This window comes from Zalophus californianus, chromosome 11 (genome assembly GCF_009762305.2).
Source record: "Zalophus californianus isolate mZalCal1 chromosome 11, mZalCal1.pri.v2, whole genome shotgun sequence".
NCBI classification, from domain to species: domain Eukaryota; kingdom Metazoa; phylum Chordata; class Mammalia; order Carnivora; family Otariidae; genus Zalophus; species Zalophus californianus.
The window spans coordinates 7,786,445-7,811,274 of NC_045605.1; the positions used below are offsets into that span (position 1 = coordinate 7,786,445).

Genomic DNA, 24,830 nt, shown 5'->3' on the forward strand with positions numbered 1-24,830 from the left:
GCACGTTTAAGGCAGCATGGATGGGTGCAAACATGAGTGAGACTTGTCCCTGCCATAATTAAGTTTATAATCTAATGGGAGAACAGGTCTGGTGATGGCGGGGAGAAAAGCAAGGGAAGGGTAAAGCATCCAAGGCATTTAGAAGAGTGGTAAAGCACATCTACCCATTAAGAGGGAGGGAGCGATTCTGGAGGCATTTGCATTTGATTTGGATTCTGAATGAACAAAATTTCAACAGAGCACCTGACATCGTGGCTTGCACCTTGTAAGTACTCAATAAATCATTCTCAGGCAGTAATTGAGTTGAGGAGAGATTTAGATGGAAAGGGACAGCATGAACAAAATAGGCAGAAGAAAGGTCGACGGTGAATCATGATTTTGTGAGATCACAGTGCTAAAACATTTTTGATGTCATCTGTATCTAATTTTAACATGAAAGTTGATGGATTTGCACAGGATTTGATACTTAAAAAGACAGCTCTCTAAAGTTCTTTTGGACCCCTCCGCTGCCCTCCCCTAGCCCACAGCACATGCACACTGATAACAAATTAAACTCTAGATGAAATTTGAAACTACAAAAGCCTACCTAAAGGCACCAAAGAGTGACCAGAAGAAGGTGGGTACCGGAGGTAAAAGTTCGATACCTGCAAGAGGGAACGGCATGGTGCAGGCTGTCTCCCAGTCTTAGAGCTTTTAGCCTGAGGACAGGCTCTTGGGTGGGAGGGTCACTACAATCTGGAGAAACCTGCACTCTCACTGGCTTGAAAAAGTACAGAATGGAGATGGAGGTAACCACGGCAGCTGGAAAGTGTGCGTGTGTGCGTGCGTGTGCGTGTGTTGTGTGTGCGTGTTGTGTGTGTGTGTTGTGCGTGTGTGCATGTGTGTGCGTGTGTGTGTGTGCGTGTTGTGCGTGTGTGTGCATGTGTGTGCGTGTGTTGTGTGTGTGTGTTGTGCGTGTGTGCATGTGTGTGCGTGTGTGGGCGTGTGTTGTGTGTGCGTGTTGTGTGTGTGTTGTGCGTGTGTGTGCATGTGTGTGCGTGTGTTGTGTGTGTGCATGTGTGTGCGTGCGTGTGCGTGTGTTGTGTGTGTGTTGTGTGTGTGCATGTGTGCGTGTGTGTGTTGTGTGTGTGTGCGTTATGTGCGTGCGTGTGTGCATGTGTGTGTTGTGTGCATGTGTGTGTTGTGTGCGCGTGTGTGTGCATGTGTGCGCACGTGTGTGTTGTGCGCGCGCGCGTGTGCGTGTGTGTGTGTGCAAAATCCCAGAAAGGAGGAAAAAATGCATAGTGGGGGCCCCAGATATTGTGTGTAAATTCTGCCCACATCTCTGGCTGGCCCCCCCCAAGCACACATGTGTGAGGCAGATTCAAAACGGCTTGTGATTAAGACTAATAGAAGTGAGATGTGAGGCGGTATAACTTTGAGGTGGTGCCAACATAAGATCAGATGCTATTTTCTCCAGTGACGGTGCGTGGGAATTAGTCATCAAACTCTGCTGTGTGGCACCGACATCCCACAAGCTACCACAGGTGATGTTCAGTGGGGCAACAGTCCCTAACAATGGGACACTAAAGGAGATTATCTTTTCAGGGTGGAAAGGGTCATGAGTGTCAGATGCTAATTTCAAATAAGAGTTTTATAGAAGTGTTTTATATTGTTTGACTCTAATGTCCCTTAGCATTTTACTTCCTCAGAGTAACCAACTTAAACCAAATACCACAAAAGCCAAGTTGTGGGGAGACAATCAAATAAGTAACATCTTACCAAAATGCCTTCAGGCCATCATCCACCTTTGGCTTCCTCAGAATACAGTAAGCACATCATCAGTGTACGTACATCCAGGTATAAAGCTCTGGAGTCAGGAGCCCAGTTAGACTCCTGGTTCAGATATTTATGTGGGCAAGTTACTTCACCTGTTTTGTCAACTTTAAAGTGAGAATATGACCTATATCTCAAAGCCTTATTAAAAGGATTAAGAAGGATAACATACGTTGAAGTACTACTTTGCAAGGGTATGGGTCACAGCAGTCTTCATTAAAACTGCGAAGACACCCATCTCCTCCCCACAAAGAGGACCCCCTCCTCAAATCCCTTCTCCATTTAGTGAAACACCCTTTGGGAAATGTGCAGACAGAAAGGAATACCAGACTGCTTAACTAAAGCACTTCCTACCCTGACATTCCCAATCTTTGCCATTTTAAAAAACAGAGAAGGAAACGAAACCCATTCTTAAACCCAGGAGGGAGGTTCCTGTGTTTACCAATGTCAATCTGCAAATGTTCCTTTAATATGTATGTTGAGCAATTGTACTCAGTCTAGTTTCCTTGCATTTAACCTGGTTTCATTATTTCTAATACTATCAGATTTGGTTTTTTAGCTTTCACAGACATCTTAGGAAAAATGCTTCATCATAAAGCTATATACCCAGCTATCCTAGGAGTGTTGACAGAGGATAAAGTAGAAATTGAGTCCTGTACTTCATTATAAATACTTTCAGCTGCAGCCATGCCCTTTGTTATGTACAACATTCAAGTTTAAAGTTCATGTTCACTCTGGGACCGAGAGAAAAAAAATTTCATTAAAGTTATTTTCTTGTAGAGCTTTCAGTGCATAGCTCTTACTTTCTAAATGTCAAAGGCTGATGAAAAAACATGCTACGACTATAAAAAATACAAGGGAGATGTAATTGTAGAGGAAACTAAATTTATATAAATCTAGCTTTACTAAACAATCCTGGCAAGATTCAAGTTAGTGTTTCTTCATGCTTAAATTAGGGATCTGAATGTTAAAAGTTACGATTCTTAAAAGTTTGTGCTTACAGATTATTATAGAAAAATAATTTTAAAAACCTTAATTAGAAATTCTATTAAGATGGAACTTGTCATCAGGGAAATACAAATCAAAACCACAATGAGATACAACCTCATATTGCTCAGAATGGCTAAAATTAACAAGACAGGAAACAACCAATGTTGGTGAGGATGCGGAGAAAGGGGAACCCTCTTACACTGTTGGTGGGAATGCAAGCTGGTGTAGCCACTCTGGGGAACAGTATGGAGGCTCCTCAAAAGTTGAAAATAGAGCTACCCTATGACCCAGCAATTGCATTACTAGGTATTTACCCCAAAGATACAAATGTAGTGAAAAGAATGGCCACATGCACCTCAAACTGTGGAAAGAGCCCAGATGTCCATTGACAGATGAATGGATAAAGAAGATGTGGGGTGTGTGTGTGTGTGTGTGTGTGTGTGTGTGTGTGTGTGTGTGTGATGGGATATTACCCAGCCATCAAAAGGATGAAATCTTACCACTTACATCAGTCAAGGTAGATGGAACTGGAGGGTATTATGCTGAGTGAAATAAGTCAGAGAAACAATTTTCATGTGGTTTCACTCATATGTGGAATATAAGAAACAGCACAGAGGATCATAAGGGAAGGGAGAGAAAACTGAATAGGAAGAAATCAGAGAGGGAGACAAACCACGAGAGACTGTTAACTCTAGGGAACACACTGAGGGTTGCTAGAGGGGAGGTGAATGGGGGGCTGGGGTAACTGGGTGATGGGCATGAAGGAGGGCACGTGATGTGATGAGCATTCGGTGTTATATGCAACTGAACTCTACATCTGAGACTAATGATGTACTATACGTTGGCTAATTGAATGTAAATAAAAAAAAATTCTAGCAGGGTGGAAATGTAGGAAGAATCTGAACTCACCTCCTCCCATGGTCTATAGCTATGTATGGAACCACTTTCTCTGAAAAACCCTAAAAACTGGTGGAGCAACACCTTCATACTGGGCAAGTGAGAAGGAAACTACACCAAAGTGGGTAGGAAGGGCTGAGATACAACTCACCATAAACTCCACCCCCCCACCCCGCCCGCCACCCTGTGACATGGTGATCCACGATTGGGAGGAAATTCAAAACCTGGAGCTTCTCCCTGAGGAATAAAGGGTTTGTGCCCCACATTAGACATCCCAACTTGTAAGACTGGCTGGAGCCTGAGGGATGAGTCCCCAAACATATGGTTTTGACGACCACCAGGGCTATCACCCATGAGACCCACAGGGTTGTGCCGAACTGAGGAATGGTTCTTGAAAGGCCCATATGCAGACTCACTGGACCCACAGCCTAGAATAGAAGCAACTCTTTGAAAAGCACCTAGACTTTATGTGAAAGAGACTCATTTCCTAATTTTAAAGCATTGGTCTGAGGGGTAAGGACCCATTGTGATACTCTCTGGGGATGGAAGCTTCCTGGTCTCTGTCTACCTTGCTAAAGCTAACAGGTATGTATGTTATATACATACATTTTATAATATATATATATATATATATATATATATATATATATACATACATATATTCCTTTCTAGCAGGCACCATCTTCTACGCTTTCCCTCTGCCTAACTAAAGCTGGCAAGTGCCATACTCTCCCCTCTTTTTTAATTTTTCTTTTTATTTCTCTTTACCTTTTTCTTCTTTCTTTCTTATCTTATTTTTCTTTTTCCTTTTTCCCCCCTTTTTGGGCAAGTGCCATCTTTGCACTCCCCCTCTGCCTTGTTCCAACCAGTGGACACCATCTGTTCCCCCCCTGCTTGCTCCAGTGCTAGTATCTCCCAGAGATACACACATCTGGTGACCAGTTTTGGTGGCTATCTCCCTGGGGATGCCCAGTGATTACCTGGTACTGGAGGCCAAGGGGACCTGCATTTCTGGGTCCCATGAAACTGTAATAGTCAGACACAGTTCTTGGCAGACTACCACACCCAGGGCACTGCAGGCAGCAGACTGAAACACACCCCCATTCTTTCTGTGAAAGAACCCTACTTGCCAGTCCTGGAGATTCAGCTTTAGGGGCTAGCTTCAGATTTGGCACACATCTAGAGGCTATGAAGGTGTTCTCAGGGAACAAAGGATAGGAGACACCATCTCTGCACTTCCCCTCTGCTTCCCTACAGGTCACCACTATCTCCCAGAAAGAAGCTTATACATGAATCTGGAGCCCTGACTTTTGCTATTGATGCCCAGGGGACACCTTCAGATGGCCTAGCTCTAGGGACCAGCAGGGTGTATGCTTGTGGTCCCACAGGACGGCATATATTTGCATTCTTTAAAAGCTGCTGCCTGGGGGTCTGGCTTCCAATCAGCTTAAATCTAGTTGCTGAATGAGATCCTCCCCTTTGGAACACTGACTGGTCTTGGCACACCCTCAATTACTGGGAGCCATTAATAATAAAATAGGCTTCTTGTACAATCACAAAGGTTTGAGAGATAACCAAGAGCCAGAGCAGGGTTGAATGTTAAGATTCATCTCCTACAAAGGCCAACCCTTCCAGAGTGGGAGAGGTAACTACTTCATTTAATGTATAGAAACGTGTATAGAGAGTTAAGCAAAATGAAGAAACACAGGAATATATTAAAAACAAAAGAAAAGATAAAACCTCAAAAAAAAAACCTTAATGAAGTGGAGATAAATAATGATAAAGAGTTCAAAGTAATGGCCATTAAGATGTTCACTGAACTCAGGAGAAGAATGGATAAACACAGAACTTCAAAAAGAGACAGAAAATACAGGAAAGTTCTAAGCAGAAATCACAGAGCTGAAGAGTACAGAAACGAAACTAAAAAAACACAGTAGAAGGGTTCAACAGCAGAATAGAGGAAGCAGAAGAAAGGATCAGTGAACCTGAAAACCAGGCAGAGGAACTTACCTGATCTGAGCAACAAAAAGAAACAGAAATGAAAAAAGAGTAAAGACAGTTAAAGGGACTTATGGGACAATATCAAGCTGACTAACATTTGCATTTTAGGAGAAGAAAGAGAGAAAGGGGCAGAAAACTTAAGTGAAGAAATAATGGCTGAAAACTTCCCTAAGCTGTGGAAAGAGACACCCAGATCCAGGAATCCCAGAGAGTTCCAAAGAAGATGAATCCAAAGAGACCCATACCAAGACACATTATAATTAAAATGCTGTAAGTTAAAGACAAGGGGAGATCTTAATAGCATCAAGAGAAAAACCACTTGCTACATACAAGGGAACTCCCTTAAGACTCTCTGATTTTTCAGCAGAAATTCTGCAGCCTAGAAAGACTAGCATGATATATTTGAAGTGCTGAAAGAAAAAAAATTTCCAAGAAAGAATACACTACATAGTGAAGTTATCATTCAGAATTAAAGAAGAGATAAAGAGTTTTCCAGAAAAGCAAGAGCTAAAGGAGTTGATCACTGCTAAACCAGCCTTACAAGAAATGTTAAAGGGACTTCTTCAAGTTGAAAAGAAAGGGCACTAATTAGTGATAACTAATTAGTAACATATAAAAATATAACTCTCAATGGTAATGGTAAACATATAATAAGACAGTCGATTAATCACTTCTAAAGCTAGTATGAAGGTTAAAAAACAAAAGTAGTAAAAATGACTACAATAATTAGTTAAGGGTTACACATGATAAAAAGATGTAAAATGTCACATCAAAAACATAAAACACAGCAGGGGTAGACTAAAAATGTAGAGCTTCAGAAAGTGTCCAAACTTAATATCAACTTAAACTAGAATGTTATAATTTTGTTATATGTAAGCCTCATGGTAACCACCAAACAAAAACCCAGAGTAGATACACAAAAGATAAATGAGAAAGGAATCACAAAGCATACCACTAAAGAATATCATCAAATCACATAGGAAGAGAGCCTGAAAAGAAGAAAGGAACAGAGAAACCACAAAACAGCCAGAAAAAAATTAAAAAAAAGGTATGAAGTACATATTTATCAATAATTACTTTAAGTGAAAATGGACTAAAAGCTCCAATTAGAGTAGAAAACATAGAGTGGCTGAATAGATAAAATAAGAAAAAAATCCACAAGAGTCATCCATATGTGACCTCTAAGAGACTCACTTCAGACTTAAGGACATACACAGACTGAAAATGAAGGCACAGAAAAAGATATTCCATGCAAATGGAAACCAAATGAAAGCTGGAGAAGCTATCCTTATATCACATTGGACAAAACAGACTATAAAACAAAGTCTGTAATAAGAGGCAAAGAAGGGCATTACATAATGATAAAGAGGTCAATCCACAAAAGGATATAACATTTGTAAATGTTTATACACCCAAAATAGGAGCACATAAATATATAAAGAAAATATTAACAGACTTAAAGGAATTAAGTAGATGACAATGTAATAATAGTAGGAGACTTTGATACCCCACTTACATCAATGGACAGATCCTTCAGACCAAAAATCAGTTAAGGGAACACTGGCCTTAAATGACATGGTAGACCAGAGGGACTTAACATACATACAGAGCACGCCATCCAAACAGAACAGAATACACATTATTTTCAAGTGCAAATGGAAAAATTCTCCGAGAGAGATCATGTATTAGGCCACAAAAGTGGTCTTAACAAATTTAAGAAGTCATATCAAGCATGTTTTCTGACCATGATGGTATGAAACGAGAAATCAATTAGAAAAAGAAAACTGGAAAATTCACAAATATGTGAAGATTAAACAACTGCTGAAAAACTAATGGGTCAAAAAAATTTAAAATAAAAATAAAAAATACCTCGAGACAAATAAAAATGGAAATACAACACACCAAAACTTATGCGATGCAGCAAAAGCAGTTCTAAGAGGCAAGTTCATAGAAATAAATGCCTATCCCAAGAAATGGGAAAAATCTAAAATAAACCACCTAACTTTACACTTCAAGGAACTAGAAAAAGAATAAACAAAGCCCAAAGTCAGTAGAAGGAAGAAAATAACAAAGACCGGAGCAGCAGTAAATGAAACCGAGACTAAAGTGACAAGAGAAAAATCAATGAAACGAAGAGCTGCTTCTTTGAAAAGATAAAGAAAATTGACAAATCTTTAGCTAGCTCACCAAGAAAAAGAGAAGGCTGAAATAAATAAAATCAGAAAAGAAAGAGGAGACGTTACAGCTGATACTACAAAAAATACAAAAGATAGTAAGAGACTACTATAAAAAATTATACACCAACAAATTGGACAACCTAGGATAAATGAATAAATTCCTAGAAACACACAACCTTACAAACCTGAAAAATGGAAGACATAGAAAATCTAAAAGACCAGTTACTAGTAAGGAGATTGAAACAGTAATTAAAATCCTCCCTACAAACAAAAGTCCAGGACCAAATGGCTTACCTGGGGAAATCTTCCAAATATGCAAAGAGGAACTAATACAAATCCTTCTCAAACTCTTCCAAAAGATAGAAGAGGAAGGAACACAGTCAAATTCATTTTAAAAGGCCAGCACTACCCTGATATCAAAACCAGACAAAGACACAAGAAAGAAAATTACAGGCCAATATCCCTAAAGAACATAGATGCAAAAATCTCAAGCCTATATTAGCAAACCAAATTGAACATCAGAAGGATCATACACCATGTTCAATTTATTCCAGGGATGCAAGGATGGTTCAACATTGGCAAATCAATCAATGTGATACACCACATTACCAAAATGAAGGATAAAAATCATACGATCATTTCAATAGACATAGAAAAAGCATATGACAAAATTCCACATCTGAGGGCAGCAAACTATGCTCCATGGGCCAAATTTGGCCTGCCACCTCTCTTTGGATAGCCTGCAAGGTTTTCACATTTTTGAAAGGTTGAAAAAAAATCAAAAGAAGAATATTCATTGACACATAAAAATTACACAAAATTCAAATTTTACTACTACCTATAACAATCTTGCTGGAACACAGCTACATTCATTCATTTATGTAGTATTGTCCATGGATGCTTTCACTTCATGCTCAATGGCAGAGCTGAGTAGTTATGACAAAGACCATCAGTGTTGCTCCCATTGCTTTGCACTGCTGCTCAGTACAGCAAACTACAGTGACACATTTATATCTGGATAGTGTTTTTTAGTCCCTTGTATATCCTGATACTGTAAAATTTTTAATTTTTTATTAACCTGTCATGTCTAGTGTTGAGCTTTTAAGGCACAGAGCCATGTGGATGAGTTTGTTGTTGTAATAAATGGCAAGTATTGTGCTAATCATGCAATAATATAACAGCGGTGGTAAATGTTGACATTATCATACCAAGAACTCATTACAATATTCCCAACTCAGAATTAAGTATTGATTATAAGAATTCAGGATATTTAAAATGAACTATTTTAGCACGGCAGAATTTCTTCCCAAAAATAAAAAAACAAAACAAAACAAAAATCAGGTTCCAACAAAAGTCAGTTTCTAAGTGGCTCATTGTTAGTAATGCAAGGAAAGCCATTTACCAATGGGGAGCTGCTTAAATTTTGTGTGCTTGCAATTGATGAAGAGATGTGTACAGAGAAACTAGACAAGACTATTAGCCTCCTGGGGCACCTCGGTGGCTCAGTCAGTTAAGCATCTGACTCTTGGTTTTGGCTCAGGTCTTGATCTCATGGACTGTGGGACTGAGCCCCAGATCTGGCTCTGCACTCAGCAGCGAGTCCGCTTGAAGATTCCATCCCTCTGCTCCTCCCCCCACTTGTGCATGTGCACGCTCTCTCTCTAATAAATAAATAGATCTTAAAAAAAAAAAAAGACTATTAACCTTATGGTGAGAACAGCTGCTTGAATAGTTGAGGACATTCCCAGTAATATTAATAGGAAACTAAAAAACAAGACAAATTATTTCAAGCCACTATCCTTGGTTCTTGATTAGTTGGCAGATGTTACCAGTACTACTCCTTTGTTTATTCAAGAAGTCAGTGCTTTGTTTGACGTGACTGAGGTATTAGCCTTGATTAGTCTGCATGGAACAACTATAGGTGAGAATATTTTCAAAGAATTTGAGAAATTAATAGTACAACCTAAAGTGGAATCTGCTATGGTGGTCAAAGTGTGTGGAGCAAAAAAAGATATAATTTGACAAATTTACAAAGCTTGTGAAAATGTAGTGTTTAATGCCTATGGTTATTCATTGTATTATTCATCAGCAGTACTGTGTGGGAAATATTTGCATCTGGTAGATCAGACCTGATAGGTGTTAGACCTGATAGGTGTTACTGGATCAGTACTGTCAACAGTAAACTTCATTCACTCTCCTGGACTTACCCACTGCCATTTCTGTGAATTTCTTTTCAGAAACAGAAGCTGAAGACCCTAACCTGTACTATTACAAAGCAGCTCAATGGCTCAGCAGGGGTAAAGTTTTATAGTGATCTTTGAACTTAGGGCTGAGATTGAAATTTTTATGAATGAGAAGAATTTTCCTAGTAGTGAAAGGCTTTGGAAATTAGTTTTTACTGCAAATTTGATGTTTCTTAGTGAATTCAACCTAAATTACAAGGCAAAAAAAATGCTTACATGTAAAACTTTTGAAAGGTTCATTTTGAAACAGCTGACATTTAGTCACAAGAGTAACGTCGAACTGTTTTTACAGTTCTCATGCTGTCAAAAGTTAGAAGCAGCAAGGTCTTCATTCTTATACAAATTTGTAGCAGATATATTTTCTGAGCTCAAACTATAGTTCCAGTGATAGTTTACTGACCTCAATGCAAGTGCAAAGGAAATTTCCATATTTCAAGTTCCTTTGTGCAATCAAGGAGCTTCTGCCTAATCTTCAATTGGAAGTGATTAATCTGCAATGACATGCTAAAAACCAAACACCAAAGAATACTCTAACAAAATTCCACAAATGCCTTCAAAAAGGGGAATATGCTCAAATAAAATTATATCACTATTTGGCACTACCTAACTATGTGAAAAGATATTTTCAAAGATGATAAAATATATAAAATCTTATTACAGATCAGAACATTTTGCATTCAATTATGAACTTGGTACTCCAATTATGCAAAATGTTATTCCCCCAGAAGAATTCAATTCTTCTCATTACTAGACCTGCATTACATGAACTTGCACTCAATTATTACTATATATTAAATATCATCAATAAAAAATGAGTGGAAATTTGTTTTCTCTTTCATCATATAAGTACCTACATAATTTCCTCAATTTTGTTTCTCGACCTGCAAAGTTTACTATATGGTCCTTTACAGAAAAAGTCTGCTGATTCCTGATGTAAATTAGTGGTTTCCAATGCAGCTGTTCATCAAAATCTTATGTATTAAAAAATACAGAGCTGGTTCACCTGTAACAGGTGATTGATGCCCAGCTATGTTGGCACTGTTGTTCTATAATTACTCCATCCCTGATCCTATTTCCCATGAATCATCTTAGAGCTGCAACCCTTATTATCCTTAACTTCCGACAGGGAGAAAGAAAGGATTAATAAACAGAGAGTACTTACAATTTAATTAAGCAAGTCATTGGCAAAATTGGGTAAAACCTTTAGGATTTTTGAATCCTGATTATTGGTCAAATTAATTAAAATAAAATTGACAAGGGACACAGAGAAACAGTTTTGAAAAACCCGAGTATAAAGGTAGAAGAAGAAAATATTCTCAACTTATACAGGGAACGTTCCTTTTGTATCTTTAAAGAACAGTAACAACTGACTTATTAATAAATTCATCTTACAAATATTTATTGCATACTTACTTGTATACGTCAAGCATGGTTCCAGGTGCCGGGAATACAGCGGTGAACAAGACAGACCAAAAGACCCGCCTTCACGGAGCTCACACATTAGTGGATGGACAACTATAATGTCTCTATAACACCCCTTCAAAATGGTCCAAAGATGTGAGGAAACAGCCTCAGAGTCCCCAGGACTTGGTTTGCCATCCTAGGAGAGAAGCTGACTGGTGCACGTGCAGCTTTTACAGCTCTGCTGGCAAGATGGTGCAGTCCCTGACGGAGGACTTCCGTCAACTATCTGGTTGAAGGCTAGGTTATCACCACCGAGTGACGGGGCCGGGCGTGGGGGAGTGTGCCTGTGCGGGGGAATGTCGATGAAGGAGTGGCCACATTCACTGGATCCCCCAGCTGGTTCAAGGTGACAAAAGCGGCCACGGACACGCAACATCAATTTTCTGCTAGCCCACTCACACTCCCCGTACAATACATTTCCTATTTCCTATACAGTCTCACTTTCAGACTGAGGGCTTAAAACTCAAACTTGGGTTAGGGTAAATAATGGTCCTCTTATGCTGAATATCATTTTTATCATTCCAGAGTCTTTATTATGGAGTGGGTAAAAGAGATGGCTATATTCACAGGGAATTCAGATTGGATTAGTAGACCAAGGAGAGATTTCTGTGGTAATTATCTCGGTTTTCCCAGACTTATTCATACCAAGATCCATGCAAGGTATCACAGTGTCCTGACTCCCATCACCCACAGGCTCCTGCTTACAATGTGACCATTTAGGGGGACACACAGTGCAACATATTATAGTACAAAGAAGGCACTGAAGCACCTGCAGCACAGCCCAGCGCCTTGCACATCGCAGTGAGCATAAGGTTAAAGGGGAAGGAAGAGTGAAGAAAGAAACAGACTGTACTGCTACCTGCTGCTGATTCCAAGTCAATCACGCCTACTGCTGATTTATAAAATTATCTTCTAAAACTCCCTCTTTTCCTTCAAAACACTTAGCAAATTAAAAAGAAAATAATATCTCATCTGGCTAGAAGTTGGGGTCTTTGCCTTTGTATTAACTTTGTTTTCAAGAATAAAAACTTTTGCTAAAAAAAGGCTCCATGAAGGAGGAGAAGTGACTCACCACTTAGTTGCGGGGCTGCAGCCAGGCGGCTGGGCTTCAGGATGAACTGGCACTGCATCTCTCGGGGCAGCTGTTCCATGAGGAAGGACTCCTGGAGGGTGGAAGGCATACTGGTGTCCTTCGATCCCTGTGCCAGGAGCAGAGTGTCTCGAAGATGGCTCATTTTAATTCCATAGGGATATTCATGCCCTACACAGAGAAAAATCTAAATGTAGACTTTGGGCTGACTGGCGCTGTGAGCATGTGTGCTACATACTAGAATACACTGCAATTTGCTCCTGGGACTTTGGGAATAAAGAATCCTTTTGTTGACTGATCACTGTGCATGCTCCTACACCTGGAGACCACTGCATGATGCAGGTGGCCCTATCAAAGTAGTTTTAAGCAGGTGGTGGGGGAGGGGGTGCAGAAAAAAGCAAAAAGAAAAAAAATCTTTAAAGAATATCTTCTTTGGAATGCACAGATTAGTTTGTGAGTTGCAGGATGTTGACTTTTCCTATGTTTGCATCCAGGACTATTTAAAGGTACTCTAGTTCTCCTTTGACACTAACTACATCTGTAAATCTTCAGCAAATCCTTGACATCTCTCAGCCTTAAATCTATGGTTTAAAATATTTACCCTACTTATCACACAGTGATAAGAATCAAGTAAGTGACCTTTAATGGTTAATATAATTTAAATAGTAAGGGCAAAAAGCTATCTATGTATTTCAAGCATCACTATTATTGAACACAAGATGTCCGTCTGAAAAAGACATTTCATTACTTATTAGTTAGATCATCAGAGTTACTCCAGAGCATCAGGACTAGTTGGTTTGATTTATGCTTCCCTCCCACTGCTGCCCTCTGAGGGTGGTGTTCACAGGCAATAATCAGAAGGAAGACTGCAGGGCACTGGAAACACAGAAATAGGATTCAAAATGTAATCTGCAAACTAGAAAAATTAAACCCTGGACATCTGACTGCAACATGACTTTTTGCTCTTTAGTATTTTCAGTGATTGCATTTTCTTAACTTAAACCTTCAAGTACCACTGTGTTGTAGATTTGCTTTTTTTCTTTTAAGTACAGAGTAAGTTCTCTTCTATTCCTAATCTATCACTGAATGTAACCCTGCCAACTCTTCCTTTTCCTTTCCACCTGACGTGGGTACACAGTATCAACGTTCCAACAATATCGAGCATTATAGCTGCTTCCAGGGATTAAGGCCCCCCCCCAAAAAAAAAGCCAGCAGCTAAACTACAACTGAAGTTTCCAAGGCACACTGAAATATGCAATAGAGAATTGCTGCTAAATCAGGTCCCATGGTTACTTTCTTTTTTTAGTGAGTTAGCAATGAAGCTTGAAGCTGTTTTAAGCCCGAAAGCTACCACCTAAATAGTTTTAATTAACGTTTTATGAAAACAATTATTTTAACTAAGTATTTTTCATCACAACTTGGTTGCTCACTGATTTTGACAAAAATGACAGCATTAAAAAAGAAACCAGAAATGCAGTGAATTTTGGCCTCAGCTATGTACATGACAGCTTGCTTTAAGTCTGAGAATATGTATTTTACAGAAAGGTTTGGTCTTAGATTATTCAGATCACTTGAAACACTCTGAATTACACAGCAGTGATCTCCCAGGTAAATGAAAGGGTTACATGAGATAATGCATATAATATGCTCTGCACAGTATGGGGCAGATAGTGAGCATTTAAAAATTATTAGTGGAAATCATCATCTTCATCATTATTACTGTCATCATCTCAAGATCTGCTACAGATACTGTCCCTTATTTTAATTGCTCTATTTCTGTTAACCACACGCAGTGACCTTACTGATCAAGATGTATTTTTTAGCTGAATAATTTAAACAAGGTGAAATGTAATCTTTTTACCAATAATTCCTCAGAATAAATGCTGGAAAATCTGTCTAGAGAAATAGCAAAGTCCCGAAATAGTAACTACCTGATAAGTCAGTGAATATTTTTAGGACTCTAAATGGGTTAATCTCATTTTCATTATGATGCCTAGGGCAGGTTTTGAATACGCATTGATCAATTAAGAGGCATGACTGGATTACAGATAGTCTTCCAAAGAGGCAGTGTAGTAGGGAGGAAAGGGAACAGGAAATTCAAGAATTGAATGTGAAAAATAAATGTATAGGGAAAAGGAATACCAATACATATTGGTTTCTTATACAAAAAAATTTAAAAAGGGGCAAAATGAAGGGAGGGAAATCAGAGGGAGAGATGAACCATGAGAGACTATGGACTCTGAGAAACAAACAGGGTTTTAGAGGGGAGGGGGGGTGGGGGGATGGGTTAGCCTGCTGATGGGTATTAAGGAGGGCATGTACTGCGTGGAGCACTGGGTGTTATATGAAAACAACGGATCGTGGATCACCACATCAAAACTAATGATGTATTGTACGGTGACATAACATAATAAAATTTAAAAAAAAAAGAAGATAGCAGGAAGGGAAAAATGAAGGGGGGTGGAATCGGACGGGGAGACGAACCATGAGAGACTATGGACTCTGAGAAACAAACTGAGGTTCTAGAGGGGAGGGGGGTGGGGGGATGGGTTAGCCTGGTGATGGGTATTAAAGAGGGCACGTTCTGTGTGGAGCACTGGGTGTTATACACAAACAATGAATCATGGAATACTACAACAAAAACTAATGATGTAATGTATGGTGATTAACATAACATAATAAAAAAAGGGGAAAAAAAAGAAAAAATTTAAAAAGGTTTGCAAAATAGCTCTGTTTGTAAAGTGAAAAAATAGAAACGGAAATTTATATTGCTCTTCTCAACTAACGGTACCATTAGCTGCTTGAGTCAAGAGACAGTATTTGTCTAACACTTAGGAAATGGTTGATAGCTAAGTATTGAATGAATAAATAGATATATGAGATTTAATATTTGATGGTGCTTACATTTAGGACCACATGATCAATTCTCTGAGACATTTAGAATCATAATTAAAATACAATCCCATCTTAGAGTTTTGAAGAAACTTACCAATAAGTGGGTATGGTGCTTCTTCTTTGCCAGAATTGACCCATAACTGGTAATCTCTCTCAGAGCCCTTGGGGATAAAAGAAGTAATAATAATTCTTTCATGTTTGGTAACTGAATAAGGACACATTTTTTTTTTTTGGCATTTTCACGTTTTGAAAAAAGTGGGGACTATATAAATGCTATTCACGTTCATGGGGGTGGATACAGTTTTTGAAGATGGCAATGCTAATTGCTACAACCTATATTCCCCTTTCTCATCCCTAGCAGAGGACTTAGGAGTCCTGCCCTTTTCCGCTAGTGATGACGAGGGATCCAAGACTGCAATGGAAGCAGGCCCTCACAATTATGGGTAGCCCACAGAACTCAAAATTATAGGTCTCTTTACAAAGCAAAAAGAAATGTCCTGGTTTTCTACAAGATTACTCTCTTCTTTAGAGTCCTGACTTCTGCTATGTCTCTGGATTTCTCAGAGATTACTGGACTTAAATCTCCAACAAGTCCCTGCAAAGACATCCTTGTTATCCAGGAAGCAAAACCAGTGCTGTGTCTGTGATGAAAAGGTAAAATCTCAGAGGCTGATTATTGCTCAGCTATTTCTGAGCAGGAGGAGAATGACCAAGAGAGTCTGAGGAGATAGGTAGCTGGCACAGTCCACATGGGTTTTATTTTGGGCAAGTCCAGTCCTGGGAACAGAAAGGACAAGAGTTCTGTCTAGAGAACAGGCCACAGAAAGTACTGAAACTGTTCACTAGCAGAATTACAGCCCGGCATACTAAGAATCTTACTTGAAAGAAATAATACTAAATTATGGAGACTTTGCTGCATCCTCTAGGAGAGGATAAAGTAAAAATGTTTTAGATGAGGCTAGAAGAGATTGGCAATAGTCAATATTCCTGCCTTTATTTATTTGTTTTTTTATTAAAAATCATTGTCCTGATCTTATAATGGAAGGTCCTGGCTGTGGAGAACAGCTGCTGGTGCCCTCCCCTACTCTGTTTGTCACTTCCCTCCCCGTCCTCTACCCAAAACACTTTATTGCAAATAGGGAGAGCAAGCAATCTAATGAAAATGCCCTTTTTTTTTGTAGTGTCTGAAAACATGTAATAATCCCTTAGAACAGAACAGTATAACCAAATAGTCTCAATTCTTAATTATAATGAATAGAAATATTTTTGGTCTCAGGAGATGGATCACTTTTTTCAAAGGAAAAGCATAAATGAGTCATGTCATTAATTAATCTTCCTTCCTTTTCCTTAAACTACACACTTTCTTTAAACACATAAGCTTAGCAATCAATGCAGAAGTGCCTGTTTTACCCAGTGTATATAAATCTAATTATAGCTTAAATATATTATTAAATTTAACTAAAAGAAATCAGATTTCTAAAAAAAAAAAAAATCAGATTTCTTACCCTAAAGTCTGATTTCTCTGAGTGCTTAAGGGCTTATGATAGCACAATGCATAAGTAAATCTAAATATAACTTATCAGACTATGGCATATCTAAAACATTTGACATGTTACATCTAATAGTAACACTGTGCTTTCATATTTATAGAGAATCTGACTCAAGAAATCGTGTTATTCAAGTGCTTCCTTTAGTTTCCAACCTTCTGAAAGTCACTCCTTTAATACAAGACCCACCATGTGGTGTTTATGTACTGGTAGGGAGGAGATGAGGGGAATTTTCCAACGTTCTCCCTACCTCATCCTCAAACATGCCAATCTTCTCCATTAATAAAATATCAAACACTTACCTTTGCCCCACGAAACAGAAAGAAGCAGAAGCTAAGTGCAAAACTGGGGAACATGTGGTATGCACACTAAAGCTCTTTAACTCCATGATCTAATTCAAAACTTGTTTTTTAATTTACCAATTCATTAGAGGTACCAGCCATCTCATCTTCTGGATCTACAGCCAGGGAATATGGATTCTAGCTATGTGTTCTTCATGTATAAATTCTACTATAGAGCAAATCCTTCAGAATTCATCATCCTAAGACTGATGGACTCTTGGGATAATAGGAGAATTAGGTAAAGGAGAAGAATCAGAAAAGGAGACAGGAAAGAACAGTCATTGAGTGACAAGTGGGAAGGAGGTCAGAACTTTCTCATCACAATCTTACACCAAGAAACCCCTCCATCTGTATATGTATATAGCATATACAATACAAATACATATTATCATTCTAAAATGATAGCCTTATCTTATTATGCTTTCCAGTTCACATAGGTCTTACAGTGTAAGTAGAATAGCATCTAATATAAAAGCTTTACTGTCCTTATTTTCTCCATTTTTGGGAATAAAACATGAATTTGGTATTATTTAGTAATAAGCTGTCTTATGATGAAAGGGATAATATTTATATGACTCTAAAGTATCAAAGTTTGTTTTTAATTAAGAGTATCTAGTAGAGTAACTTACAGTTATCCCTAGCATGGGTAGTGACATGTTGATAACTTCATTTGCTGTATCTGAATTCGTTACTGTTATAGTTTTAGACTGCAGAAAAAAAAAGAAATAAGAAATATAGTTATAAATAAAGGGCATTAATTCAGGTGAAAAACTAATTATTATGAAATGAGTACCCAAAGGCAAATTTTGATTTCAAGTGTTAACAGGCAAATGACTTAAGTAGAACAAACCCTTGATGATAATTTACTTTCATTCCATTATATCTTATGCCTTTTGATAAAACATCTATAAAACCTCTTAATATAAAGGACATGTAGCTCACAAAATATAAGACCTTCAGCAAGAATTCTAGAAAAAGAATAACTACATACGAGAGGGAGTACATGGACTACCCTCCCAAACCACCCCCTCCCCAAATCTAGTGAAGTTGGTGCTCTGTATCATCTCCGTAATTGTATTTCTGTAACGCAAAGTGTGATAAAACAGGGAGCGCACGCACTGGATCACTTTCTCCTTGTTCCTGAGCACTGTTTTCACAGTGTGGGTTTCACAGTCCTTTCTTTGCATGGTAAGAAGTTGAGTTAAAATCAGAATAGAAACTGGCTACAAAAAGACATTTAAAATTTAGAATTTTTAAAAACCACTATTTATTGAGCACTATGTCAAACACTGTGGCTTCTGAGATTTTCAGTGTTGAAATCTGCAGACACCTTAAAACCAGTGAGTCTGGCAAACAGGACTGAAAATTTTAGAAAGCTCAATTCTGTTGCCAACTCTGCTATTGAATAGCTCTCTGATAGTTCTGTGCTAAACTAGTTAGAAATCACTACTTAAGGGGCGCCTGGGTGGCTCAGTCATTAAGCATCTGCCTTCGGCTCGGGTCATGATCCCAGGGTCCTGGGGTCAAGCCCCACGTCGAGCCCTGCGTCGGGCTCCCTGTTCAGTGGGAAGCTTGCTTCTCCCTCTCCCACTCCCCCTGCTTGTGTTCCCTCTCTTGCTCTCTCTGTCAAATAAATAAACAAAAATCTTAAAAAAAAATTACTACTTAAAAATAGTTTGCAGCAGGGCGCCTGGGTGGCTCAGTTGTTAAGCGTCTGCCTTCGGCTCAGGTCATGATCCTAGGGTCCTGGGATCGAGTCCCACATCGGGCTCCCTGCTCGGCGGGAAGCCTGCTTCTCCCTTTCCCACTCTCCCTGCTTGTGTTCCTGTTCCCGCCATCTCTCTCTCTGTCAAATAAATAAAATCTTTAAAAAAAAAAAAGTTTGCAGCAAATAGAAAAGGGATTAACAAGATTTTGAGATATCTATATAGAGTTCACTGAATTCTAAGACCTTTAAATGTGAGACAATGCTACGCTATCAAAAAAGAAATATTTACTATGCACATAGGTTTTATAATTATCAGATGAATCAGCAATTAGGGCTGTGTCCCTGATAGGGCTTAAATGGTATAAATAAGTATAGGCAGACACAAAATGATATAAAAACAAAAATGATGTAAGAATAGCATTAAGTTAAATCCACTGACCATTCACCACTTATCTTTCCATTAGAGTACCTTTTTTTCTTCTATGAGACGATTATTTGACATGACAGATTGCCTCTTAAAGTTGTTTGCTAATTGATTTCAAATTGTGCTCTTGAGCTCCAAAGATTATGCACAAGTCTCTCAGAAGCCAACAGGCAGGGCTTAGAGCACCCATACCAGGGTCCGTCTTCCACCAGACTGGTACAGATGTTTTATACACTGGGCTTTAACCTGAGATATAATTTTGTGACAGGCATCTGCTTTTTTTTTTTTTTTAAGTCTGAAAACCTATCCTTAAACTAAATTTTAAAGAAATTCTCTCATGAAGTCTTTTGTAAAATGAAGAAACTTTCCTGTAATACTAATAGTATCTCCTAATGTACCAGGATTCTAAGATAACATACAGTCAAAACAGTAATCATAGGTGTGTGTTTTCCTTGCATGCCTCTCTGGTAGACAAAACAAATGAATTTCAGCAGATAGTCCTCTTTGGCTAGTAAACAAATAAAGCAAACAGGCAAAAATGAAAATGTGGCTTATTCCCCCCCCCCATGTTAGCAGAATTCACTGACAGGCTGTATATAACTAAAGGCCAAGGATAATGAATGCTTTCCATACATATATTCCTATTTTGGGGGGAAATCACTCTTTCTGGAAGAAGGGCTCCCTGAAAGGAGACTCTTCTCATGATGTAACTTCAGAGAGCTGAGGACAGTGTGTCATATCATTGTTGAATTAACCAGGGTACTAGTGATAACAGAGCACCCAACCTGACCACATCTCTTGTCTTCTCTTCCAAAGAGAATGGAACTCTGGGCCTTTCTCAAGCACACACTTTCCATACACTGAAAATCTCAAAAAAAAATTCAAGGGATTTTCCATGAAAATCCTAATTGTAACCAATTGCCACAACAACTGAATCAAAGCTGGCAGAAAAATAGCAGTGGGTTTTTGTTTGTTTGTTTTTTGCTACTTTGCTACAGTAGATCTTTGTAGTTTCACACCATAAAAATTTGAGTATTTCCCTCAAGCAGTGACATCTGGCACTCATGTCAGAACATTTGCATAACTTTTGCTTTTGGCCAAAACGTAACTGTTTTGTACTACATCTTTTTCCATGTGATCCAGGGCTGTTGTGAAGTGTGGTAATGCATAGTATCATAAAAATATCCGTAAGTTCCCATTTTGTTCATCATTGATAACATCTTGGCATTTGTTCTACATTTCCGGTCATCAAATTATACATAATAACTAGGGCTAAATAGGCTTAATTTTTACTTGACCAATATGATAAAAACTGTGAGGAAGAAATATGCTGATCCCTTAAAAACGTCATCTCTCCTAGCTCATCCATTATTAAACCAAGGGATTCAATCCCTAAAAACTCAGAGAATGAAGAACTATCTTAAACCATCTTCTACTTAAGAAGTGACAAGTTGGAAAAAATTGCTTACTACTAATAGGAAATACATCCTTGTGAAAATGGCTTTACTACAAGCCTCTGCAGCTGCTATTGAAAGGGTCCAGAGAAACATTAATGCCAGAGGGAGGAAAGAGACATCTGACAAGCGAATATTCTTTCTAAGTGTTAATATGAAATACTGTAGTTAATGTGAATTTCTCTTGCTTCATTTTCTCTAGGGTTTACTTTTCACATATACAAAGACATACATAGACACAGGAAAATGCATTTTCCCACGTATTTCTAAATGCCTGCCTTCCATAGCACATCCACAGTCTGTCTGTCTGCCTGCCTGTGTCTTTTCATCCATGGAGCTCTGCTTTATGCAGGGACTTGGAATTTAATTTTCTGGCTTAGAAACACTTACATAGGCACAATTCCCAATGTCCTTGGCGAAGATTTTGAGGGGAATGGTCTTCGGGTAGTCCTTCTCTTTCTCTAGATTGATGTATCTAATCAAATGCAACAACAACCCAAAACAACACTGAGTCAGATGGATTTCGCTAATGGCTTATTTTAAAATCAATCTATTTTGCTAATATCTTCAATATACTTATATGCTGTGTTTTAAAAGACAGATGGAAAGACTCAGCAAAATCTGATTACATTATGGGTTGGAAGAGAATTAAATTCTCAGGACATCAGGTATGGGCACGGAAACTATTTCAAGTGAGGTTTGAGCAGCACAGTCAGGTTCAGGCACCTCTGGGTGGCGTTTTGTCTTCCAAGCTTTCCTCCCTTCCCTGGACAGGCCTGGAATCCTACTGACAAGTGCAGGAGCATGTATCATACTTTACTACACCAAACCAAGACAGTGGACCTTTACTTCTCATTTAGCTCTCGGGCAGAGCGTAAATCTTCCCTTAGGATGGTAGCCAGGGGAGGAAGGAGGGAAGGGTTATGGAAATAAGAGAGAAACCTAAATTGACCATTTAGTCTGTAGGCTCAAAGGTGAGGGTAATCGATTTTTGAGGTGTCCAGCAGAAAACCTTCCATATATGGAAACTTAGTACAAGCTCTGAGAAAACTGTTCGCTCCGAATGGTAGGTTGGAGACGTGGAAATGGGAGAGATTATTGACTAATTTTTGTCTAGAGTGATCTAACCAGACCTCAATGTTCTCTTTCCTAGAAAGCAAGGAATACATGTACTGAAGAGAACACTGTTCACAGTAAGTAGTAGCTAGCGTACAGTTCAAACAATAGTTTATTTTGAGGATAAATGAGTAATTTCTACTAAGGAAAAGGGGAATAGTCTGGGGCACATCTCTGCATAGAAGAATTTAATTCTTTTAACTACAGGTTGAAGATTAAGAATATGTTATACTGAAAAAAAAAATACCTCTGAAGGAGAGAGAGCCATTTGTCCTTTTGTTCTGGAGAACTACAATCAAAGAAAACAGGAGATAAAAATTAAACACATAACACATTTATGCTAACATATCTGAGATTGTCAGTCCAGATAAAATACCAACAGCCTGTTACAGAAGGAGCGGCCCACCACGGCAACTCTGGCCTAACTGCGCTCTGGAGAATCCTCAAATGGAAAATCTCCATCAGGAAAAACTATACAGTCAAGTACGGTTCTATTAAAACCTCCTGAATGGATCCAAGACAGGGCCATTTTCTTACCTTATGGCTCTTTTACAAGTATAACTCTTACAGTGGAATGAGTATTTGATCTGGAATCTAAACACCTGGTTCCAAAAACATATGCAAGCTACCTGATCATGAGTGAATCACTTCATATCTCTAAGCTTGTTTCCACATCTGTAAAACCGGGCTAATTGTCTCAGAGTGTTTTTGTAGCTTTAAATGCCATACAAACAGAACGTATGCTCAATTTGAGATTAGAGATTAAAAAGAAATTTGGCATGTTGATGGAAATATCTTGGCCCAGAAACCAGTTTCCTATTGGAAAAAGAAATATTTATACATATAGCAGGGATTTTAATTTAGTGAATTAGTTCAGAGAAAACCTATTCTTAATTACTACAATCTTCTAAGATCAATTCATTTACAACTAAATCACTAATTCTTCTGAAAGTCACTGCTATGTTTAATTCTTAAACTTGAAAATAATTCAGTGTTTATTTCTATATGGTCCTGTTACTCACTAGCTTTTATACCATATTTCTATCTTAACAAAGCTGGAAACCCTTGTTATTTTCTTGTTCCAGAAAAATACACTTAACAAGTATTTGTAATTTGTTTCTAAGTCTGTTGCTTAGCAATTTTCTCCATACACAACTCCCAGCATTGGGCATCTGAAAGTACACATCTCTTTTATTTATCATCCAATTTTCATATTCCATAGTTCCTTACAAACTTTTAATGTATTCACCCTTCCGAAACAGAGATTTTCTAGGTTCATTTGGGTCAAATCTTGGATTTATTTAGCAAAAAACTGTGTAGAAAAATTGGTGAGTTTTCTTTGGACCTGTGAACTTTTTTCAAAGCAGCTAAAGAAAATTACCCCTTTAAAACACTTAGTATTTTTTTTAACTTTTTATTGACATGTTAGATACATAGAAAAAAATTGTATAATGCTTAAGTGGACAGCCTGAACATTTTTCACAAACTGAACACACCCACGTGACTAAAACTCAGATTACAAAATAGAAAATCACCTTGGGAGGACTGCTTACACTCCTTTTCAGGTACTAGTTCCCACTCTCCTGACTTCCAACAGCACAGGATAGTTATGTTTACTTTATTATAAATGTAACCAGGCAATATGTACTATTCTGTGTCTGGCTTCTTTCATTCAACACTATGTTTATGACACTTCTCCGTATTACGGCATGTTCATTCTCATTGCTGTATAGTCTTCTATTGTTTGAATACACAGCATGCATTACTTCAAAAATAATTTATGAAGTGTGTCAGGTTAACACACTGAGATTGATTTATGTAGTCTTCTTGTGTTTTCACCTTTCTACTACTCTGTGCAAGAAGAATCTAGAACTTCTCTTTCTTCAGTGATTCTTAAGGCATTTTTACCAAACTAAAAACAAAAGTACTCCAGAATCAAGGTGATCTCAGTTTCATTAACACCTAAGCTCATTTGTAAGAGCAAGAAGAGGAGAACGCAGTATATCTTAGAGAAAGAGAAAAGGCAAGGCAGATTGGAAAGAGGCCCTCAAATTTGGGAGGGGACAGAGTCTGTTATCCCTGGGAGTGAGCAGGGAACCATATGTTGCTCAGTTGAGATGCCTCAGGAAACAGAAAGACCCCACAAGGAATGACTGTAAGCAGCAACCTGGGAGGCCAGTTCCTGAGTTTTTAGGTCAGCAATGATACCTGCACCCCACGTGTGGCAAGGAGTCAGAGTAGCTCTGAACATAAAGGACACAGAAAGAGATAATGTCAGCGGTGACCACAACAGACTGAAGGTCACAATCTGCCACCTATTTGGAAGACATCGCAGAAATCTGCTGGCACAATGGAGGCTCAAGGTGGGTTTTCATTTGATCTATAAACAGGCTTTTCTTGCCTTCCTGAGTTTGTAGACTAAGATTCACACTAGGTACTTAAGTTAAAATATCGTTCTTCTGATTCCTCTTATAGACAGATCCTTGTCAGATTTCAGTACTTCCTGTGTATTTGAACAGTGTTCTCATTTTACTGTGTCATTTTCTGTAATATCAAGGTGCCGTGCCTGCTCTTCAGGCAGATACAGATCCTAGGTTTGAGAATCAGGGTACAAGATACATGAAACTCCTGGCCATTTTTGAGATGTGACGATCTACTCCATGTCCTA

At 38.5% G+C, this 24,830-nt stretch overlaps 1 protein-coding gene across 6 annotated transcripts in view; it reads right to left on the reverse strand.

Moving 5' to 3' along the window:
- Window positions 1-24,830, reverse strand: part of ARHGAP20 (Rho GTPase activating protein 20) — a 140,711-nt gene that overhangs the window by 16,097 nt on the left and 99,784 nt on the right. For 4 of the 6 annotated variants that reach the window (XM_027580998.2, XM_027580996.1, XM_027580995.1 and 1 more), the window contains exons 5-9: window positions 22,410-22,451; window positions 21,437-21,521; window positions 18,090-18,167; window positions 15,667-15,733; window positions 12,660-12,848 (exon numbers count right to left, since the gene is read on the reverse strand). In XM_027580998.2, coding sequence (XP_027436799.1) covers window positions 12,660-12,848; window positions 15,667-15,733; window positions 18,090-18,167; window positions 21,437-21,521; window positions 22,410-22,451 — 461 coding nt within the window. The remainder of the gene's footprint in view (window positions 1-12,659; window positions 12,849-15,666; window positions 15,734-18,089; window positions 18,168-21,436; window positions 21,522-22,409; window positions 22,452-24,830) is intronic. The other 2 variants (XM_027580999.1, XM_027581000.1) reach the window with 2 other exon arrangements.